The sequence below is a fragment of the Drosophila biarmipes genome, chromosome X, assembly GCF_025231255.1.
Source record: "Drosophila biarmipes strain raj3 chromosome X, RU_DBia_V1.1, whole genome shotgun sequence".
NCBI classification, from domain to species: domain Eukaryota; kingdom Metazoa; phylum Arthropoda; class Insecta; order Diptera; family Drosophilidae; genus Drosophila; species Drosophila biarmipes.
The window spans coordinates 7,891,882-7,913,207 of NC_066611.1; the positions used below are offsets into that span (position 1 = coordinate 7,891,882).

General features: G+C 43.5%; 3 protein-coding genes across 4 annotated transcripts in view; all 3 read left to right on the forward strand.

Annotated features, from left to right (window-relative positions):
- Positions 1-7,503, forward strand: part of LOC108034575 (centrosomal protein of 162 kDa) — a 34,050-nt gene extending 26,547 nt beyond the window's left edge. The window contains exons 2-7 of one of the 2 annotated variants that reach the window (XR_007763250.1): positions 1,036-1,669; positions 2,589-2,802; positions 2,871-3,538; positions 5,576-5,757; positions 5,828-6,061; positions 6,136-6,265. Coding sequence is in view for 1 of the 2 variants with exons in the window: in XM_017109544.3 (XP_016965033.1) it covers positions 1,036-1,669; positions 2,589-2,802; positions 2,871-3,538; positions 5,576-5,757; positions 5,828-5,980; positions 6,136-6,261 (1,977 nt within the window). In the remaining variant the exon portion in view is untranslated. Of the gene's footprint in view, positions 1-1,035; positions 1,670-2,588; positions 2,803-2,870; positions 3,539-5,575; positions 5,758-5,827; positions 6,062-6,135 lie in introns of both variants that reach the window. The other variant, XM_017109544.3, reaches the window with a different exon arrangement.
- Positions 7,504-7,555: 52 nt separating this feature from the next.
- LOC108034871 (uncharacterized) lies at positions 7,556-9,045 on the forward strand. Its single transcript, XM_017110110.3, has one exon. The coding sequence runs from the start codon at positions 7,586-7,588 to the stop codon at positions 8,669-8,671; it is 1,086 nt and encodes a 361-aa protein (XP_016965599.1). The 5' UTR covers positions 7,556-7,585; the 3' UTR covers positions 8,672-9,045.
- Positions 9,046-10,650: 1,605 nt separating this feature from the next.
- On the forward strand, positions 10,651-13,409 carry LOC108036329 (trichohyalin). Its single transcript, XM_017112358.3, has 2 exons — positions 10,651-13,013; positions 13,071-13,409. Exons 1-2 carry the CDS (start codon positions 10,723-10,725, stop codon positions 13,120-13,122), a joined length of 2,343 nt encoding a protein of 780 aa, XP_016967847.1. The 5' UTR covers positions 10,651-10,722; the 3' UTR covers positions 13,123-13,409.
- Positions 13,410-21,326: the final 7,917 nt, after the last annotated feature.

A 21,326-nucleotide genomic window follows, 5' to 3' on the forward strand; every position in this document is an offset into this window, starting at 1 on the left:
TTCTGCCTAAATATTTTGTTTGGGCTGCTAATTAAATTACCAAAATTTTCTAATGTTCATGAACTGTTCATATATTTTTAAACAAATAATATTGTATAAAATATTGTATTACTTATGATAAGTTTCATTTAAAATATGTTTTTTATTCTGTAATATTTTATAAATAGTTTATTTATGGCAATCAATTTTGTATAGTGTGTTATATACAAAATTTATTAAAAATTAATGTAAAATCGAAAATAAATTATTGAAAAACTGTGTTGTAAAAGACTTTGGCTTGAAACTGTAACTCTAAGTTCGTCGCTTAAGTCTTTTGTTTTGCATGTATGCCTCTTATAATATTAGTTAGTTTACCTTTTTAAAGTAATAAATAACAAGTAAATTTGCTGTATATTTGATAAAGTTAAGAAGAGCTATAGGCGATCTATTTATTTCTGAACTAAAACCCCTTTTCTGTCCAAAAAACTACCACCAAATCCCACCGTGCAGCGGGACATGAAGTTGTCACTGCGGTGTGCACTCCTAACTGGCTTTGTTTTCCCACTGGCCTACTCTGCTCACCCATCCCTCTGCCGGGGATGATGGCGGCGGAGAAAGAAACCAGCGCCGAGCGACGACAAATATTAAGTATTATTATTATTCCCGCAGCGTGCACCTTCACGCCTTTTTTGTGGCTCATTACCGCTGAGCTGCCACACCCCGGAGGAGCCTCAAGCCACCCAGCACTTTCACATGTCCCCGTGGCCCCGACTCATCGAACCGCTTCATCTTTCACGGAGTCTGTAAATGAGATGTTAAGTTGGGCCTCTAAATTTGCCAGGGAAAAACGTGCCTTCTGTATGTGTGCGGAGGGAACTTTTTGAAATGCTTTTCTAACTAATAGTTTAGGGGGTACAAAAAACACAAGTAATTTCTACTTTCGCCAGTAGCCACTTTTATTTGCAATAAATATTTATTCTACACTACCTTAAGCGTAATTATACCAATAAAAAAATCACAGCTAATGCTTGAATTAATTTTATATTTTCTCTGCAGATGGAGGAGATCACGGAGGCGGAGGCTGATGCGCCAGCTCATCCAACTGGCCAACTGGCGAGGAGTCCACCTGGCAGGCAGTCCAGGATTCACTCCTTCAGCCAGCCCATCAGGCCCATGGCCAGCTACTGCGAGAAGGCGGTGGGCAGCTCGCCCAAGCACCTGGTCAGCACGCTGAGCTCGCCCATCGAGCAGATCGCCTGCAGTGTGTCGCGGGAGCATGCGCTCAAGCTGGAGATCGAACAGCTGCAGGAGCGGCTCAAGGACACCGAGGAGCGCCTGGCCTCCGTGCGCCTGCAGAGCGACTCGCTGTCGCAGACGCAGCGTGCCCTCCGGGAGCACAACGGCCGGCTGCAGGAGGAGTCCGAGATGCTCAAGCTGGACGTGCAGCATCTCAACGAGTGTGCCAACGTGCTGCGGGCGGAGCTGCAGGCGGCGCGCCGGGATCGTGGGGAGGCGCTCCAGCTGCAGCGCAACCTGCGCGAGGAGCTCGAGGAGGCGCACCAGGAGCGGCGGCGCACGGGCGAGGGCAAGGAGAAGGACGCCCGCGTCATCCAGGACCTGCAGCGCCAGTGCCGCGAGATGGAGCGGATACTCATGCGCAAGCACCCGGACTCGGTGTCCGCTCTAATAGGTGAGTTGCGGGCTAACTCTGTGTGGTTGGAAATGATTAGAAAATATAAAGTGCATTTGATAGTTACAAGAAAACAAGCTACTGTTAATGAGATCACCTAGGGATAGTATATTTAATTGAAAAATTAATTTAAAATATGGTATATGATATAAAGAACAAGATATAGGTACTATATATATAGATTTGGCACTATATAATATATTTATTAAACATATCCATTTTTACTATTGTTGAGATAATTAAAACTGGATAAAAAACATTAATTAAATACCATTTAATAATATATTTATTAAAAATCTAAATGAAACAGGAAAGCTTATAGGTTTACCATTATTTTTTATTACCACGGTCGAATCTTTGTATTTAAAACCTTGTAGTAATATTAAATATGATAATTTTTAGTAAATATATTTTTGATAATATTTTTATTTACAATCTCGTAAATGAGAGGAAAGCTTATGCTTTATTAAGATAATATTATTTTGAATTCTTTTAAGATTTAATTTAAATTGAATAAACATGATCTTTGTATTTTAAAGCTGATAATAGTTCTTAATGCTTTAAAATGTGCCAAATTATATATAGAATAAAAATGTGTCAGATACCATTTAATAGTAAGTTTTTTAAATGCTTTAAAAAGTGCCTAACTATTTAGAGAATAAAAAAATATGTTGGATACCGTTTATTAGTATATTTTTTAAAATTCTCTAGAGTTACAAGAGGGTTACAGGTTTACTATTACCGATATAATTTTATTTCCGATCGTCTAAGATATATATTTAAAGAAAAATGAACAAGATCTTTGTTTTTAAAGCTTCATAACAATTTTAATATTTTTAATTGTGGTAAATTAAATATAAAACGTATTTTTAAAATTCTTTTAAGTAATTAAGTGCTTTTTGTTCATGATTTGCCTTAGTGGCTTCCAAGAGTCCTGGTATGTGTCCGCTGAACGACCAGGAGAACGTGAACAGCCGCAAGCTGCTGGAGCAGCGCATCGCCCAGCTGGAGTCGGATGCCAAGGAGCAGGATCGCAAGGCGCAGCAGATCCTGGCCAATGTGCAGGCGCGCTTCAACTCGGTGCAGGCCAAGTACGAGACGCACATTGCCGACTTGGAGACGCAGGTGCTGAGGTGGGTTCGATACATTCTCCTCCTTCCCAAGGCATACGCTAATTGCCTTGTATATTCCAACTCCTCAGCCTCCAGGAGATCAATACCAAGCTGAACGAGCAGATCGAGTCGCAGGTGCGCACCCTAGATCGCTATATGCAAAAGCGCGCGGACAGATACTACAACAATTGCACCCAAACGGAGCCCCTGGAGCAGGATGAACCGGTGGGCAGTGGCGTGAATCCGGGCGGAGCAGCCACCGTCAGCTCCACCACGATGGGCACCCAAACGCAGGCGGCGAATGGCACACGGGATCATAGCACCAACACCATTGGCTGCCCCTCGCCAGCGCTGATTTGCCAGCAACAGCACCTCCACCAGCCGCATGTCCACCTACATGGCCATCCCCATGCCCCATCCGCCAGCAGCAGCACCAGCAGCACGGCCAACTCCACGCCAAACACGTCGCGTCCGAACTCCAAGCAGAGTGGTGGTCAGCGGCGTTCGCCCCTGGTCACCGCCGGTCCCTCCAAGCTGCCCATCTCGCAGTCGGACTCCACGCTCTCGCTGCTCAGCCACGGCGGCATGGGCTCCAAGGAGGAGGCCCAGCTGCTCAGCTCCGTGAGGAGCATGCGCGTCGACTTGGCCATCAAGAACAAGGCCATGCAGCGACTCACGCGGGAGTTGGATGAGTGCAAGAAGACCATACGGAAGCTGCAGCGGGACAGGGAGGGCAGTGGCTCCGCCAGCCAGGCAGGTGAGCATCTAGAGCCCCCAAATCCAAAGGCCACATCCACATCCAAATCCAAATCCACAAGCAAATCCAAAAGCCCATCTCGTGGCCCCTCTCTAATTTCGGTTGTGTTTGTGTCACTCGGTCGCCGATGGATGGCTGGTAATTTATGGACTTTCTCTGCCCGGTCAGCACGTACACTTGGTAGTTCCCCACACCGCCTCCTCCTCCTCCTCCTCCTCCCATGCCCGCCTCCGCCTGCCCCCCATCTCCGCCAGCTGGAGACCCCGCTGCCCACTCCGCTTCTAGAGACGGCAAATAAATTGCTGGAATAAATCATTGTACGGCTGTCGACGCTGTCGGCCTTTTGACCACTTTTTGCACTGGTTTCAAACGGCAATTGCAGCGCAACTAAGCGGCTAAGCGGCCACCGGCCAATGGCCAAGACAAACACGTTTCGGCCGGGCCAAGACGTCTTAACCCTCTGAGTTGAATGGGGTCCGCTGGAAGAGTTCTGCCAATGTCTTAGGCAACATTTTATTTTTTCTTAATTTTGAGGCTCAAGTGAAGGTTATATATTTCTCATCTTAGTTTAGGAAATTGTATATAATATTAAAAAATAATTATTTTAGGTAACTTACACATATGTTTAGACTCTAAACTTTAGAGGGAGTTTAATATTTTATAAATCAAAAAATTAGTTTTACTCACGCAAACCATTTTATTTTAAAAGATTTATTAATTACAAATTTTTTTATATGATTTAAAAAGGTTTATTTTGAAATTTGTAAATCTAGGCAGTTTTTTTTACCCATAATACATTAAATAAGAAAAATATTGTTTTTAAATATTTTTGTATGTTCTAAAAACGTTCGAATATGGAATTTCTATGTTTTTATTTCAATGTTTCTATTGATTTTTGTTATATGTATTTCATAAATCGCAAACCGTATAAAAAATGTTTAGAACATTTTAATAAAGTTTTTTTTTTAATACTAATATTTTATTGAAAAATATTGCATTTAACTTAAGGCCTAAAAATATCTAGTCCAAATATGCTAAAACAGAGATAAGTTTGGATTTAAAATCTCAATTATTTATATAGTTAATGTGTTATTAATCATAAAATTCAATTTATCATTATTTATTTAAATTAATTAACTATAATAATCGAAAATGCACTTAAATAATATCTAATTATTTCCTAAACAAAAGTGCTAGGGTTAAGCCAAGCGGTCGAAATGAAACTGAATCCACAGAGTGGCAGTTGGGGACACCGACGGAGGAGGCACATGTGGAGACGCGCCGCCGGATGGCCAGGAGGCGGGCGGGGCGGAGACCCCATCTCGGGCACTTGGTTATGTCACCTGTTTATTTACCTTTTGTCGATTCGGATTTGAATTTCTTGCTGCTGCTGCTATTGCCGCTGCTGCTGCCAGTGCTGTGCGGCTGGGCCATCGAAAAAGAAAATTCGAAAGCGAAAGTCAAAGTCAAAGACGCGGGTTTGTTTTGGCGGCGGGTCGCTGGACTGGCTGGACGCTGCTGGTGATCGACTTGGATCGGATCAGGTCTTCTCTGCGGCCCCACCTCTTCTTTCTTTTCCCCCATAAACCCTCCCCCCAGGCCCCCTCCAAATGGACGTTTTATAATGCCATGACTTGTTAGCCGCTTGTGTCGTTGGCCAAAAAAGCTCAGCGAGGTTTTTATTATCTCTTTTTCTGCGCCTGCGATTTGTTTTTGTCGTACCTCTGTGAATTTTGGATGTGCTGTGCGGTTTTTTGTGGCTAATTAATGAGCCGTCGCTCCGTCAAATTTGTTTTGTTAATAATTGTAAATGCCGAAGGCGGACGGCGGTAACCGCATAAATAGCATCATCGGCGAATGTTTTAATTTCGTACGCGCGTGTAAGAAATGTAAATCACTCTTCATAACATTTGGGATTATGCAATGAGCGCTCTTTGTGAAAATTTCTCATAAGCCAGGCTCAATGAACCCGCGAACTATGGCTTACATAATCTAGCAAACCCATTAGTTATATTATTTTGTTGGTGCCTCTTGCAGGCAGCAAGCTGGATCTCAGGGCGCAGGCCAGCGGCGGATCCCTGCAGCGGCGCTACGATCACCATCACCACAGTGACCACATTCCGGCGGCCACCGAAAGTCAGGCTCTGAAGGAGGCCCAAAACAAGTACCGCCTGCTAGAGGCCGACTATAAAACGCTCCACGACAAGCGGCTGCAGGATGTGAGTGTTTCTGCTGACGCTGAATGAAAGTGACCAGACTGGAGTTTGATTTTTATGTGCCATCTTTCAGCTGAAGACGCTGCAGAGTGCCCACGAACGGGAGCTGGCCTCCTGCAACGAGACTGTGCGAATCCTGCAGCAGCGCCTCAATGAGCGCGAGGAGGCCCTGACCACCCAGAAGCGGCGCAAGGTGCCCGTCGACTACTATGCGCTGAAGGCCAAGGTACAGAAACCACTTTAATAGACCACCCAAAATCAAGAACTCATTTCAAGTGCAAGAAAATCAAGAAAAGTTATCGTAGAGGTTGGATTGTGCACAGTGTAATCATCACTTAAATTCCTGTAAGCTAATTTCTCTTGTTTGCATCTCATTTCAAGGTGTCCCTTTTGGAGCGTAGGCACTCGGAGCGGGAGGAACGACTTCACATGCTCGTCGAGGCCCTCAGCAAGGGACGGCTCAATGGCGCTCTCGAGGATCTGATGCAGGAGAACAACAACAAGTAGAACAGTTCGTTGGTTTTAGGATACTATTTAAGACACATTGCCATGTTCAATGCCAGCCAATTCGACTAGAGTCCGTCTAAGCAGTAAAACATCCAATGATAAACGATAATGAAGCAATTTTAGCCAGGATCGGGTGTCCAAGGAGCCTTGGCTGCCGGGTTGGATTGCGGCTCCAAGCGAATGAAACTCTAACTGACGCTCCTGCGCTTTTCTCGAAACCAAATTCAAATGTGTTCAAAACGGAAACAATAAGTGTATCGACCGGTGATCAGTTAGCCAAAAACGTATACATAGGCTTAAGATCTTTCCCCCCAACAGCCGCAATCCAGTCTGGCAGCCAGGGCCTTGGCTTCACCAGAAGGGATATTTAAAGGGTTAAAGTTATTGTAGTTCTTAGAGCAGAAAGTATTTTAAATATCAGTGTTTCGATGTAGAAATTGAATGGTTCAAAAGTAAAAAAAAAGAAAAATGTTCACACAACTTAGAGAGAGACGGGAATAGAGGTGTGAAAGAGAGCGAGGCAGCTGGGTCTTGGAAATGAAAGAGATGGCTGGGGGAAACGAAAGTTGTACTAGGCATAAGTATTTTATGTATATAGAATATCGAAGTGCGGAAATTCGAAGCGATCTCAACTTGAATATTATATATTTGATTTAGACAAGGAGTGCTGTAGGAGCACAATTAATTTTACCCATGTAACATTCGATTTTTTTTACCTAAACCAATTATTGTGCGTTTAAGATAGAGAACTTTGAAAAAGTTAAAAAAGCTAAGAACCAGGGACCGTAAATAAAGGGTATTTATGTTGTTTCCTTAAAGAAAATCCTCCAAATAGCCTATAACCTACCTATATAAATGAGATCTACATCAGTATGCTATCTTTTCGACCACCTATACAGAAAATAAATATATTTAAACATACACTAACAGCTCTATAAGAAATTATGCTTAGAAGATGAAGATTTTCTTATGATTTCTTATAGAGTGGTTAGTACCTACCAGTAAATTGTATTTTTAAGCAAAGCAAAGCTTACCCAATAATCATTATTGACAAGTTTTGCTATATTCCTATTGGATATGTAAAATAAAACTTGATCATACTGATTACCGGGTGAGTTTTCTAGGCAACTACGGTCCCTGCTAAGAACCGAACCGAATGTAATAGATCTCCCATAAATATTATAACTCAAGCAGGCGGACAACTAAGACAAAAACCAAATAAAAATTCACAGTATTCCAATACACAGCCCGTATTCTAGATGATATATGTATAGAAATAGCCCAAAAAGTAGAATCCCTAGCCTGAGCTCGCTTTTTGCCGGACATGTTCGACTCGCATCGGTTTACCTACGGCGGTTCCTTCACCTCGCGAGCCTCCAGCTTCTCGGAGCTGCACCAACGACGAGTGGCTCCGTGTCGCTACAGGCTGTACCTGCAACGCCTGAAGTGGGCCACCAGCCTGGTGGACCAGCGCCCGCCGCTGCTGAACACCAAGACCCAGGGCGGCTTCAATGTGCTGCAGCAGGATGCCCGCAGCTTTCTGGAGCGGACCAACGAGAATGTGCGCCTGCTGCTGAATCTGTCGAGGATCAAGCGCACCGGCGGCACCATTGACTCCATGGACGCCCCACCGCTCGCCTCCCGATCGGCTCTGCCACTGATGCTGCATAGGCTGGACCTGGTGGAGCATCAGAACCGGCTCTTGGGGCGCCGGCTCATGAGGATCCAGGGACGCAAACGTGCCGCGGCCCAGCGGAAATGGCCCAAGAGGCCATCTCTGACGAGCACCGCTGGCTGCCCCAGTGTGATGACCAACCGTTCGGTGCTGGCCGATAGTGAGGTGTTCACCAAGTACGACGGCTGGGACCTCCACCTGCCCAGCGACAACTACGAGCTGATGAGGCTGCTGCGGCCCAGGATTGTCCTCCATTTCGGGCTGATGGATGGCCGTCCCTTGGGCCAGGTGGTGGTGCAGCTGTACACGGAGGCGGCGCCGCTGGTGGTGCTGCAGTTCGTCCGCACCTGCCTGGCCCAGAGGTCCCACGAGTTCGCCGTGCGCCGCATCTTCCCGCACCTCTGGCTGGAGGGCTATCTCCTGAGCAGCTGTAAGAACCAGTCGCGCCACATGCCCTCCCTGCGAGAGCCCATGGAGTTCGATACGCGCGTGGTGAATCACGGACGCTATGGCTGTGTGTTGTCCTGCGCCAAGGAGTACTGTGTGCATGGATTCCCCGGCGGGGCCATCAATTTTAGCATCAGCTTCAAGCCTCTGCCGGTGGCCAAGGGGCAGCGCGTGGGCTTCGGACGGGTGATACGCGGCGACAAGGTCATCGAGGCCATGGAGGCACATGGAACCAAGAATGGCAAAATCAGCCGGCCATTGCTCATCACCCACTGCGATATGGTGTAGGATAAGCATAGGGTTTTTGGGGAACTTCTTGTTTAACCCACTAGAGAACTTTATCTTATAATAGATGATAATCTGTGGGGTAAAACCAGAAGTTCTCCAAAGGTTCTTTTAATGATATAGGGCTTCTGATGAACGGAAAGAAACTGAAGGAAATCACTGGTATTACCTATTTACTGTCTTGAAATGTTTAGTTTTAATATTTGTGTTTATGAAAATAAAGAGTTTTTGGAGAGCTACTGGTTTGAAGCATCAGAAAACTTCATCTAATATTGGATGATACTCTGAGAAGTGAAACCAGAAGTTCTCTAAAAGCCTGTAAAAATAATATGTGACTACTAAAGACCCAAAGAAAATATAGTATTACCTATTTAATGTCCTGAAAGGTTTAGTTTAAATATTTTTTTTATAGAAATGAAGAGTTTTTGGAGAGCTAATGGAGCTGATGGTTTACAGAGAACTTCATCTTACAATGGATGATACTCTGAGGGGTGAATCCAGAAGTTTAATATTTTTTTTAAAGGAATAAAAAGTTTTTGGGTTGCTAATGGCTTAAACCATCAGAGGACTTTATTTTATAATGGAGGTTCTCCAAAAGCCTCTAAAATGATATACGCCCTCTGTTAACCCAATGAAACTAAAGGAAATCACTGGCTTTACCTATTTAGCGTCTTAAAATTTAAAGGAAAATGTTTTTCAACCAAAAACCCCTTAAGATTTCCTTTTAGAACCCCCCAATAATAAATCAAATTTGCGTTTCCTTCAACGTTTGGTTAGAGTACGAGTACAGTTTATTTGGTATTCGGTTAGGCATACAAGTGGATGGATAACTACCGATGGTTCGGGCAATCCCCATAAACGAACTTTGTAATCATATGTGCTTCTTGTATCGTGCACTTCAGCATATGGCTTTAGTATAGTTTCTAGCTTTCCATGTGGGATTAGTGTAGAAGTTGCATACATATATACGAGTAGTTTTTGCTTTGTGGTTAGACGAGTAAGAGAAGAAGCTGCTCAAATCTTTCAGCTCCATGACAATACGATCCCAAACAACAGCAACATTTAACTGGCTAAGTTAACAGTGATTACGTTTAGGTTATTGGACTACGGATACAATATCATATTGGTTAATGCGAATACGATGCAGATATAGTATATAACGATATAGCGATATAGCGATATAAGGAGACTGTTATTTTGTTAGTTACTACACAGTTGATACTTAGTTAAGCGATATTCTTAGGGCGGCCTGGTGCGCAAACTCCAGTTGCTGGGACTCTGCATGGTGATCCAATGATGAGACGGGGACTTCCTGGCTCCAGTCCTCAATGGAACCGCCGGTTCCGAGGCCAACCGGCAGTTCTGGGGGACCGCTCCTCTCTCGATTATCTGGGCAACTGACAGCTCTGCGAGCTGCTTAGGCCCGCTTTTATACCAAGAGCGGATTCCCTGCCTGATTCGGGACACAGTTGCCAAGTCGATGCGCAATTTCACGCCCTGATGGCCATCTAAGGCGCCACAGGAGTAGCCCCAATTATTGGGCCGGCTCCTTTGCTCGCTGCACTCTAATTTGATTTTGATTGAATTGCGCTTATCGCAGTTGTGCACTCGCTTCGGGAAAATAAAGTAAAGGAGTTTAATATCCTCTTATGTGCGCATATATTGACGTCACAAGTGGTTAACGAGCTCCGCAAATCGATTCCCTACTTGTATTTATTGTCTATATACGAGTACACACCCCCTGTGTGACGTCACCATTTTCATTCATGGAAAATTGGAACACTCGATTGGACAGCGGTGGCGTCTGCGCCACTTGGTGGTGCAGTGGTGCACATGTGCGATAAGCGAAATTCAATCAATCAGCACGGCAAATTGCGGAGCAGGAAGTGCCAACGTGGGCGGTTGGGCCATTAGGTTCTAGGCCGGATTGTGCTATAAAAGCGGCCACAATCCTCTGGAGAAGTCATTCCAGTTGTGCAGACTGCTGGCGAAACAGCAGCGAACTGAATCTTCGATCTTCTTCTTCGGTACCTGACGACCCAGCACCAACCGAGATGATGAGGTTCCGGCTCAGCGTTGTGCTCCTGCTCCTCCAACTTGGCTGTCTGACCTTGGCGTTGGCCAGCAGCAGGCTCTCCTGCGGCGACACCTCGGGCAGTGCCATCTGCAAGGACACCCATCGCCGCCTGGATAACTACGATGAGCACATGGTCTACAGACAGGCCGCGGACGAGGCGCAGAGAGGAGTGCCCGTCGAGTCGGTGGCCCGCGATGATCGTGGACACGAGAGGCGCGAGGAAACGAGGGTCAGGGTGGACTCTTCGGTACGCTTTGAACCCCGTGAAGCTCGGGAGGAGCGAGTGGAGCGACGTGAAGCTCGTGAGGAACGAGTAGATCGCAGGGAACGAGTAGATCGCCGAGATACTCACGAGGAACAAGTAGATCGCCGAGATGCTCGTGAGGAACGAGTAGATCGCCGAAATGCTCGTGAGGAACAAGTAGATCGCCGAGACGCTCACGATGAACAAGTAGATCGCCGAAATGCTCGTGAGGATCGAGTAGATCGCCGAGATGCTCGTGAGGAACAAGTAGATCGCCGAGATGCTCGCGATGAACGAGTAGATCGCCGAGATGCTCGCGAGGAACGAGTAGATCGCCGAGATGCTCGCGATGAACGAGTAGATCGCCGAGATGCTCGCGGGGAACAATTAGATCGCCGAGATGATCGTGAGGAACGAGTAGATCGCCGAGATGCTCGCGAGGAACGAGTAGATCGCCGAAATTCTCGTGAGGAACGAGTAGATCGCCGAGATGCTCCTGAGGAACGAGTAGAGCGACTTGATACCCGTGAGGAACGAAAAGAACGTCGAGATACTCTTGAAAATGCAGTTCAGCGACGTGAAGCTCGTGAGGAACGAATGGAGCGACTTGATACCCGAGAGTATAAGGTAGAGCGACGAGATGCTCGTGAGAGCCGTTTAGGGCGTCAAGATGCTCGTGAGAATCAGGTAGAGCGACGTGATAATCGTAATGAACGAGCAGAGCGACTTGATACCCGTGAGAATCGAGTAGACCGACATGATGCTCGAGTAGAGCGACGTGAAGAACGAGTAGACCACCGAGAGTCTCGTGAGTCACGCAATCAACAACGTGAAGACCGTTTGGAACTGGTTGAACAACGTGAGGAGCGGGAATTGAGCAGGCGACAGGATGAATCTCGGCGAGAAGCAGCCAACGAGAGGCGCGAAGAACTCCGTGTAGAGCGCGAGATGTCCAGGCATGAAGAACGCGAGAGTCGTAGTGACGACAGATCTAACGTTGAGAGAGAGCTCTCCAGACGCATGGAACGAGAATCTGAGCTGCGCAATGAGCGAGAGAATCGGCGACAAACAGACGGCGAAATTCGTGAGCGAGTGGAAGAACGCCGAGACCAACCAGACCACTCCAGACGCGAACAGCGGGTAAATCGAGTGCGATTCGAAGTGCAACGAGTGAATGAAGTCAGGGATAAGCGAGACAATTCTCGGCGAAGCGATGACCTCCGTCGCAATGAACGAGACTCTGCTAGGCGTGAGGAGCGAGAGGAAACTCTCAGGGAACAGCAACGAGAAGACCTTCGCCGAGAAGACCGTGAATTCTCCCGTCGAATGGAACGCAATGAGCGACAGAATATTCGTGATGTAGAACGAAGGGTTGAACTTGAAGGAGATAGGCGATCGGAAAGGCGCAGCGAAGAGCGGAGAGAAGATAGGGAAGTTCTTCCAAAGGACGAGCGCATCTCAGCCCGACGAGAAGATCGTGAAGCCCGCGATGGAAGAATGGAACAACGAGCAGAGCGGGATAATCTGAGGAGAGAAGACCGCGAGACCTCCCGACGAGTGGATCGACGAGAAGAGCGAGAGCAGCGTGAGGGACGAGAGCAGCGAAAGGAAGAAGCCACTCGTCGAGCGGAGCGCGCTAATCTGCGAAGAGAAGAGCGAGAAGTTGAAAGAACAGATGAACGAGAAGAGGGACGCCGAGTGGTAGTAACTCAGCAAAGGGAGGATCTTCGCAGGGAAGGAAACGAAAATCAAAGAGAAACTCTCCGCCGAGAAGAACGTGTTAACCTGCGAAGAGAAGAGCGAGGAATGGCGAGGCGTGAGGGACTTGAAAATTTCCAACGAATCGATCGCGAGCTTTCCCGACGGGAGATTCGTGAGCCCTTGGAGGAGCGTGTTCTTCTGACCACCCAGGTCAAGACCAAGGGCTGGTTGAGCTACGGCAAACGAGAACTGCTGATGACCGGACAGGTCCTCCTGCTGGCCGCTCTCTACAAGAAGTCCACGGCCAGTGGCAAGGGACTGGGGTAAGCACTACCTGGTATTCACTTAACAGAATCAACACTAATCAACTCCCTCCCCAGACATGCTTTAAGCGAGCAGATTCAGGGCTACCTGCAGGCCATGGGCTGCTAGGCAGTGCAAAGGAAAAGGCTCTCCCCACCCGAAATTGGAACGGCAAATGGATATGGATCAAGGCGAAACGGCGTTACTACCCCCTGGAAAATGCAAAAGGACCCGAAAGCGAGCGACGAGCAGAAGGATGGGATGGGATGCTCTGTCGGAGCATTGTACAATTTAATCCAACTGTTACTGTAACCAAGAAAAGAAAAAAGAAAACCCCACTGTTATAGCCAGCAAGGGCATAACGAAAATATATGTTGCGATGCTCGAGTAGCCGAGCATCTGCAAGCTGCATTGCATTCCGTGAGTTTCGATTCCCGGCCAGCGCTTGAGGTGGGTCATCACCTCCGCCCCCAACCCGCAGGATAATTGGAGCATTCGCATCCGAGAGACCGCAACTGTCCACTCACATGGCTGGGCATCCTTGAGGCAGCCACACACACGCGCACACAGGAGGCTTTCAGGACACAGCCACCTCCTTTTTGAATGCCACAGAAACCGAAACCGAAGCTGAAAGGCAAAATTATTATTGCGATTTTCCATGCCGTTTGCCTTCGTCCTTGCAGCATTGCTCCTGAATATCCTTTCTGCCCCACTCCGTTCGAGTGTGTTTGTGTATGCCTGTGTATCGAGGCTGATAAATTTCGCACATATTAGATGTTGGTCTGGTCTATTCATCTTTTTGGCTTTCAAGAGATTTCCCCTGATGGGGCCCAACAGCAGTGCTGCGAGAAGCAGTTCCAGGAGCAAAGGCAGCAGTTTTCGGGGGGCCGGCAACCAGCCAGTAAGCCATCCTTAATCAGTGAAACCAACACACAAATTTTACACAATTTTCATCTTTTGGGGATTATTTTGGGGCGTGTGTGTGTGGATTGTGTGGAGTGTGCGGAGTGTGCTGTGTGCAGTGTGTAGTGTGTGTCTGCTGGAGTGCTCACTCGTATCCGTATTTGTGTGGAAACATATCCTTGGCTTGCCGTGTCTGAGCCGGCTCCCAGTTGCTTTACTTACTCCTGCCCGGAGATGTACGAATTTTATTGGGGGATATTCAAAATGTGAAGAGTGCGCACAGAGATAAAATCAAGTGTCTGGTACTTGAAACATTGGTTTCCGACCGAGCAGGAGATTCGCCAGCGGTTGAGCTGTTAATTTCAAAAAGGCCAGAGCAAGTGCAGGATTTCATGGAGCAAAGGGTCCTGTTTTGGATATCTCAAGTGGTGAGCCCTACAAAATCCTTAGTCAGGCCTGGGCAGTAAAGGGATTTCTGCTTTTTATTGGTATGGTTATGGGAGAATATTACCATTACCATTTTATAGAAAATCTTTTTAAATCTATATAAAATTCATTTTATTAAAATATAGTTTTAGTTTTAAAAAACTGACAGAGGATCATACAAACATATGTTTATTTCTTCAGAACATATATTTATTATAAGTCTTTTTTTACCTCTATAGAACCCTTTCATTTCATATTTCCATTTTATAAACTATATTTTTTATTGAAACTCTTTATAATTATATATAATACATTTGAATAAGTTTAAGTTTTTTTTAAAAGAGTGTCAGAATATCTTTTTAACATACATTTATTTTTTATAGCTATTTAAGTCCTTTTTCATCTCAATAAAACCCTTTTACTTCACATTTCCTTTTTATAAACTATATTTTTTATAGAAACTCTTTATAATTATATAAAATGCATTTTATTAAAATAGGTTTTTAGTTTTAAAAAACTGACAAACATAAATTTATTTGTTATAGTTATTTTAAGACTTTTTTCATCTCAATAGAACCCTTACATTTCACCTTTTCACTCTATACTCTATATTTTTTTGTAAAAAGTCCTAATAAATATATAAAATAAATTTAAATAAACATGGTTTTAGTTTTAAAGGACTGACAGAATACCATATAAACATTTATTTTTTTCTTATAGCACTTTTAGTCTTTTTTAACCTCAATATAAACCTTTCATCTCAAATTCCATTTCACAAATTATATTTTTTTTATAGAAACTCTTTATAAATATTTATAACAAATTAAAAACAAAATTACTTTAGTTTTTACAGGGTGTCAGAAGATTATACCAATTTATTTATTTTTTTCAATCTGCTTTCAAAAGTCTGCCCCAATAGAACCCATTCATTTCATATGTACCACTATTTGGAATTTTTGGTTTTTATGAATTCCAAAGAAATCCCTTTCAATTTGCTGTGAAAACTACTATATACCCCTGTTCGGGACTTTGATTTTTATAGATTCAATGGAATTCCCCTTTAATTTGCTATGAAATATGAATCAGAAAAAAATAACAAGGCATATATTTTCGATGTAAAGAATCTCGCTGAAAATTCCCATAGAGGGAACTTTGGAAAACTTAATCACTGGGCTGAAAAGAAGCCTTTTTGTGGGTCCCAAAAATGCCTAAAAAAACACATCCGCTGGTGGGCTAAGCCAAAACATACCCATTATTCACAGAGCCCAGCGGTTGGCCAGCTCTCGCAAAGTTTATTCATGGCGATTTCCATGAAGGATTTAAATTCAATGCAAATCCAACTTATACGTTTTTTTCGGCCACGGAAGTGTGAAATATCAATACGCAATGTCTCTGGCAAATACGGCGGTGGCGGCACTGGGGGAGTCCCGTGGCCATGGGGCCGGGGCAGAGCGCCACAAAAGAGCAATAAAGCGACGGGGAAAACATCATAAAAAATTGAGTTTTCAATATTTATACGAATTAAATAATTCACTGGCATTGGCCGGGCGGCCAGAGAGGAGCTATCAAAATGCCCGGATATGCATTCGTAAACACATAGGGCCGTAAATACGTATATACCGGAGGGCTAGGAGAAGCGGAAGGCTGCCGAAAAACAAGAAGTTCGTGGCCCCCTGAAAAGCTGGCGACTCTGGTGGCTGGGTGCTGGGCATTTTACGAGTATTTGAGGTTTATTTTATGCCCCCTGCCCGGCGAAACCCACCCACACACCCGCCCGCATGCAAAACAACATAAATTCTGTGTCAGAAATCATAAATTTCAATAAAATAAAAGCAGCGAAGCGCCAAATAAATACGTGGGGCGAAGAGTTCTGGGCTTGGGGTGCTAACTGGAGTGGGCCAGGGCCATGGGGTGCAGGCCTACAGCTGTGCCCAGAATAATACACATGGGGTGTGTGTATTTTTAGGCTTTCAAATGCCAGCTGAAAAGCGCCCCTAATTGGTCAGGGTATTTTGTAAATTGTGCAAATAGTTGGGCAGTATTTATTTTTTAAGCTTAAAATGGTGTGGCTAGGAAAAGAATTTTTAACCGCTGATATATTATGCACAAAAAAATATTGTCGTGTTTAAGCAAATAAAAACCATATACATTTTATTACATTTAAAAAGGGGTATTGGTAAGAAAATTTATAAAAGTTTAAATTAGGCCATATAATTAGTTGTGCTTACAATGTTTTTTTTAAATTTAAAATTGGTTTTCGGTTGAAAAGGAATTTTACCCTTTTAATTTTAATGGATTTTTATATTTCGATTTCAAATAAGTTCTTTTTTATTTTTAATTTAGTGCATTATAAGTACTTTCCTTTCAGTAATTTATTAATTTTATTGATAAAATTAATGACAGAAAAAATTTCCTAGCAAGCTTACCATTATATGTAAATTTTAAAAGATATATTTAAATAGTTTATAAATAGTTTTTTAATTATACCTACTTATTTAAAATTTTTAAATCACTTCATTGCACCTTGAGCATTGTTTCCTTAAAGCTCAATATAAATTATTTTCATTTTAATATTGATAGAAAAATAATTTTACCAGCAAGCTAACTATTTTTTGTGAGTTTTTGTACATTTATTTAAAATGAAAATATGATGAATAAATTATACATTTCTATTAAAAATGTTCCATTCAGTTCACTGAGCTTACAAATTCTTTATTAGTCATCTCCCTATGGTTAATTATGTTGGTACCATTATTTTGCCCTCGGCTGTGGTTACACATGTGTGTGCGCTCTCACGCTTCACTTGGCTAAGTAAAAGCAACAGCCAAGTGCGAAATATATTTCCTTTAAAGCGTTCGAGGAGAACAAAAATGAAACGGAAGACACAAAAGGAAGGGTCCTTGGCGGGGAGAGTGAGGCGCGCGAGTGTGTGTGTGTTTTGCATAATTTAATGCACGACTGGGGAGGTGGCCGAGGACCAAGGATGCAGGAGGCCCGCCGTAAAGTGGCCGCCGGGCTGCCGCAGGATGCTTTCTATCAAGTCAAGGTAACGGCCGAAACTTGAGAAATATTTCATGAGGCGAACGCGGCAAATGTGCTGCAAGACACGCCACTAAAACGCCGGCCAAACGGCGTCCTTCTCCGCCTTTGCCCCTTTTTTAAAAGATTTTTCCCCCTTTTTTTGCCATTTGCCAGCAATTTTATAAATTATCAATTTCACTCGCCCGACAGAAAGGCTAAAAAGCAAAGCAAGTGCTGGCAACAAGCTGGGCAAAAAAAAGGAGGGCGCGCGCACAAAATAAATAAATGCAATAAGCGAAGGCAAATGGAAAATTGTGAAATTGGGGAAAATTGGAAAACCGCAGAAATTGCAATCGAAAATCCGCCACAAGTTGCCATTAAATGTCAATCGAAGGGGTGGGCGCGGAGCGAAAGAGAAAGTGGGTGGAGGGAAATGTGCAGTTAAATAAAAATCAAAGCGGTTTACGTTATCAGCCAGCGATTCTGCTGCCAGTCGAAGAAGTTGCGTTGACAGAATTTTCCACCCGCCAGCCACCCACCGCCCACTCTTTGCCGCCCCCCGGGCCCCGGGGGCATCTGCATTTGGTGGCGGAGCAAATGCGAAATTGGTTTATGCAACAGACTTTTATGGTGCGGATCAGGAGACGAGCATCGGGCTGCGAGCACCGAGCACCAAGCATTTGCCAAATGCCAAACTGCGAGTGACGGAGCCCCGGATTTTCCAAATGACAGGCGGTGCATGCAGAAAAATCGTTTTCCTAAGTCTGGCAAATGCATTTTGAAATTTTCGAAATTTATTTTAGTTCCTAATTGTTTCCTCAAAGAAAACCAACCATATGAATATATAATTACTCTAAAATCCACATTTTTAATTATAAATTGGCGTCTTTAAGAAAATGAAAAATACATTTTTAATTAAAAAAAAAACTATAAAATATGTATAACTTTAAATCAAACATTAATTGTTAAAATAACACACTTGTGCATTTAGAAAAACCCGTTTTCGGAAATCTCTCGATACCTTTTGGATTTTTTCGAATTTCCATTTGAGTTTTGAATTGTTTCCTAAAAACTTGCTATATGAATAAATATTTATACCAAAATATATATAATATTAAAGTCCCCAATATAAATTTGTGTATTAAATTGGCTTCTACTTAAAAAACTTGTATATTCCAAAACGTTTTATTAAATATATACTATTCTCCAAAATATTTTCGAATTTTCATTTAAACTTCTAAATGGTTTCTATATAAACAAAGAAGTAACCGCTAATCCTCAGTAATTAATATTCATTTCAATTGTAAAATAATTTGTTATAAATATATATTTTGAATGATAAAGAGATTTAAGAAAACTGTATTTTGGATACAGGAGATAGATAAATGGGTTAAAAAATAAAATAAATATATGGGTCTTTACAGAACTACTTTCATATTTTTAATACACTGAATATATTTATAAATATTAATTAAATGATTTAAAAAGAACAAAGTTAGGTTTATTTTCAGCCAAATTAATTTACTAATAATTTTCAGACTTCTTAAAGAGCTTGTGTTGCAAACTAAAGGCTTTAATGATGTTCCAGCCCACTTTCACTTTTAAACACATTTTTTTGAGTGCAAAATAACTGATGGTTGAAGGTTGCAGCATCAATCGCAGTTGTGCAAATAAATTTGCCGTTCACGTACATGAAAGCCGCTTGCACAAGCATGCAATCATCCTCAAATATTGTCCCAATCCGAATCCCAATTGCAGGCCATCTTCTGGTTTTTGGATTCCGTATCCCAGATCCCCGGCAGCCCAGACCGCATGGAGGCCTTCGATTCCTATCTCAATTCGGGCTCCGATTTGGGTTCGGAGATGGGATTTGATTGGGATAGGCGCAGGCAGCCGTCACCTCACCTGCTCGATGGCCACAATACCAATGATGACATTTGCTGGGTGGAGCTGAGTTTTATGGGATTTTAGATATTTATAGATTGCAATCGCTCTGCTGGGCAGGGGACACACCACCCACCCACCGACCCACACCCCCTCGAAAGTGGCATCGAAATGGATCCTTCGGGGGGATGAGCTGCCAGGATGCCAGGATGCCGGGGTGCCGGGATGCCAGGGTTTCTGGGATTCTGGGACTCTCGGCTGTCGTTGCCCAACGGAGCATAAAAAATTGCTGCACTCAGACTCAGCACTCTGGCAATGTTCGGGGCGTGGATGAATGTGAGTGGGTGCGAAATGGGGGCGGGGGTGGCTTTTCCAGGGGGCGGCGGTGCACCCTAAACGATAGCAGGCAAAGTCAATTTAGTGAAAATGCGAGGCAGCAAGTGAAATGTCATAGCCAAGTGCGCGGGGCGGGCGGCACGACCTTCGGCACTCGTCTCTTCAATGGGAAACCGAACCAACCAGCCACCCACAGCCACCCACAGCCCCTCCACCCGGAAAACCACCACCGCCCCCGCCAACAGCTGTCATTGTCAGTGGGCCACATGCTGTCTTTTCTCCCCCCCAAAAAGCTGCAAGTTGCACTTTTGCCTTAAAGAAGAGCTGCTCTTCGAATGTTTAACTTATTGCCATAAATACACAGCAATCCGAAGGTGTTTTCGGAGGGTAAGTGCTTAAAAAAAGTGTTTAAAAATTTAAGGCCATTTTTTTACCCCTTTAATATTTGGCTGAGCAAAAAATTATATTGGAAACTCAATTAATTTTATTTTAAAATTTAAGAGTAGAGCATGAGTTTCAGTTCCCTTACAAATTACTCATACGACATGTGCGCCCAGAAGAATTTAGGTAAAAAAGATGTTTCTTTAATTGCTAAAGTAGATTTCATTGTAATAGCTGGAAAAATAAAGGAATATTAAAATAATACAATTTAAGTTTAAGATTAAAATAAAAAATGATCAAAGACAACAGTACGTATGAGTAATAATATGTAAATAAAATGCTCACCCTAAAACAATTTTTTTTAAGTAATTACAAATATTCTTTGCTACTTTAATTTAAATATAAACTTTCCCAATTTATTGGCAGCTTTTAAAAATTAATATTTCCTAAATACATGTAATAAAAAATTATTAGTGTTACAAATGTAATCTTTTTTAAACGTTTTAGGTTTTTTTAAGATGATTTAAAAGTTAAACAGTTCTATTTTTCATTTTTTAAATTTAAATGTATATATAATTATTGCTAGTAATTGTTTTCATAATAATTATTCTTCGAATGTACTCAAAATAAAGCAAAGCACACAAATTGTTTGCTCCATTTCAAAGAAGATTAAGTATTACTGCTTACTTTAATCTCTTTGTGCATATTTCTTGATATTTTGATTTTTTTGTAAGGCTCTTACAACTCTTTAAAATATTTAGCTCATATGTTCCGAGTGGCATAAAATAAATATTTGTAAGGCTGGGAAACCTCCGGAGATTTCCCTAACACCTTGAAAGCCCTGGCCAAATATTCGTTTCGGAGAACTTGTATTTATGAAAGGCACTTTTTCCTGCAGTAGCCCCACACGGCTGGCGGGCATTTCCCACTTGGCCTCGACTTTGACACTTTTTTGAGTGAAAAAGGAGCAGCTTAAAGGCACATTTGGCCAAAAACTTTGCAGCAGTAGTCCGGGAAACTCATGTGTCCTGGCAACTCGAAGCAATCAGTGGGCAAAATAGAGCGCGAAAAATGCTTTTGCATGCTGGGTGCATTCTGCATTCCGCATTCTTTATAATTGCCATATCATGCTGCATTCGGGGATTCCCCTCGCCAATTTCACGCCCTTCCAGCGCTGTTCCACCGCTTTTCCTCCCCTTGCCGCCGCCCTGGCGCAGGGGCAGTGATGAAAATTCAATTTGAAATGCACAAACAGCAAACAAACCGGCCACGCCCACTACGTGACCTGGCGAGTGGGCGGTGGGCGGGAAAATAGAATGGATACTGCAGCAGGGAGCCCCAAATGGAATTGTCTAAACACGTTACGGAAACCAGGTGAACTT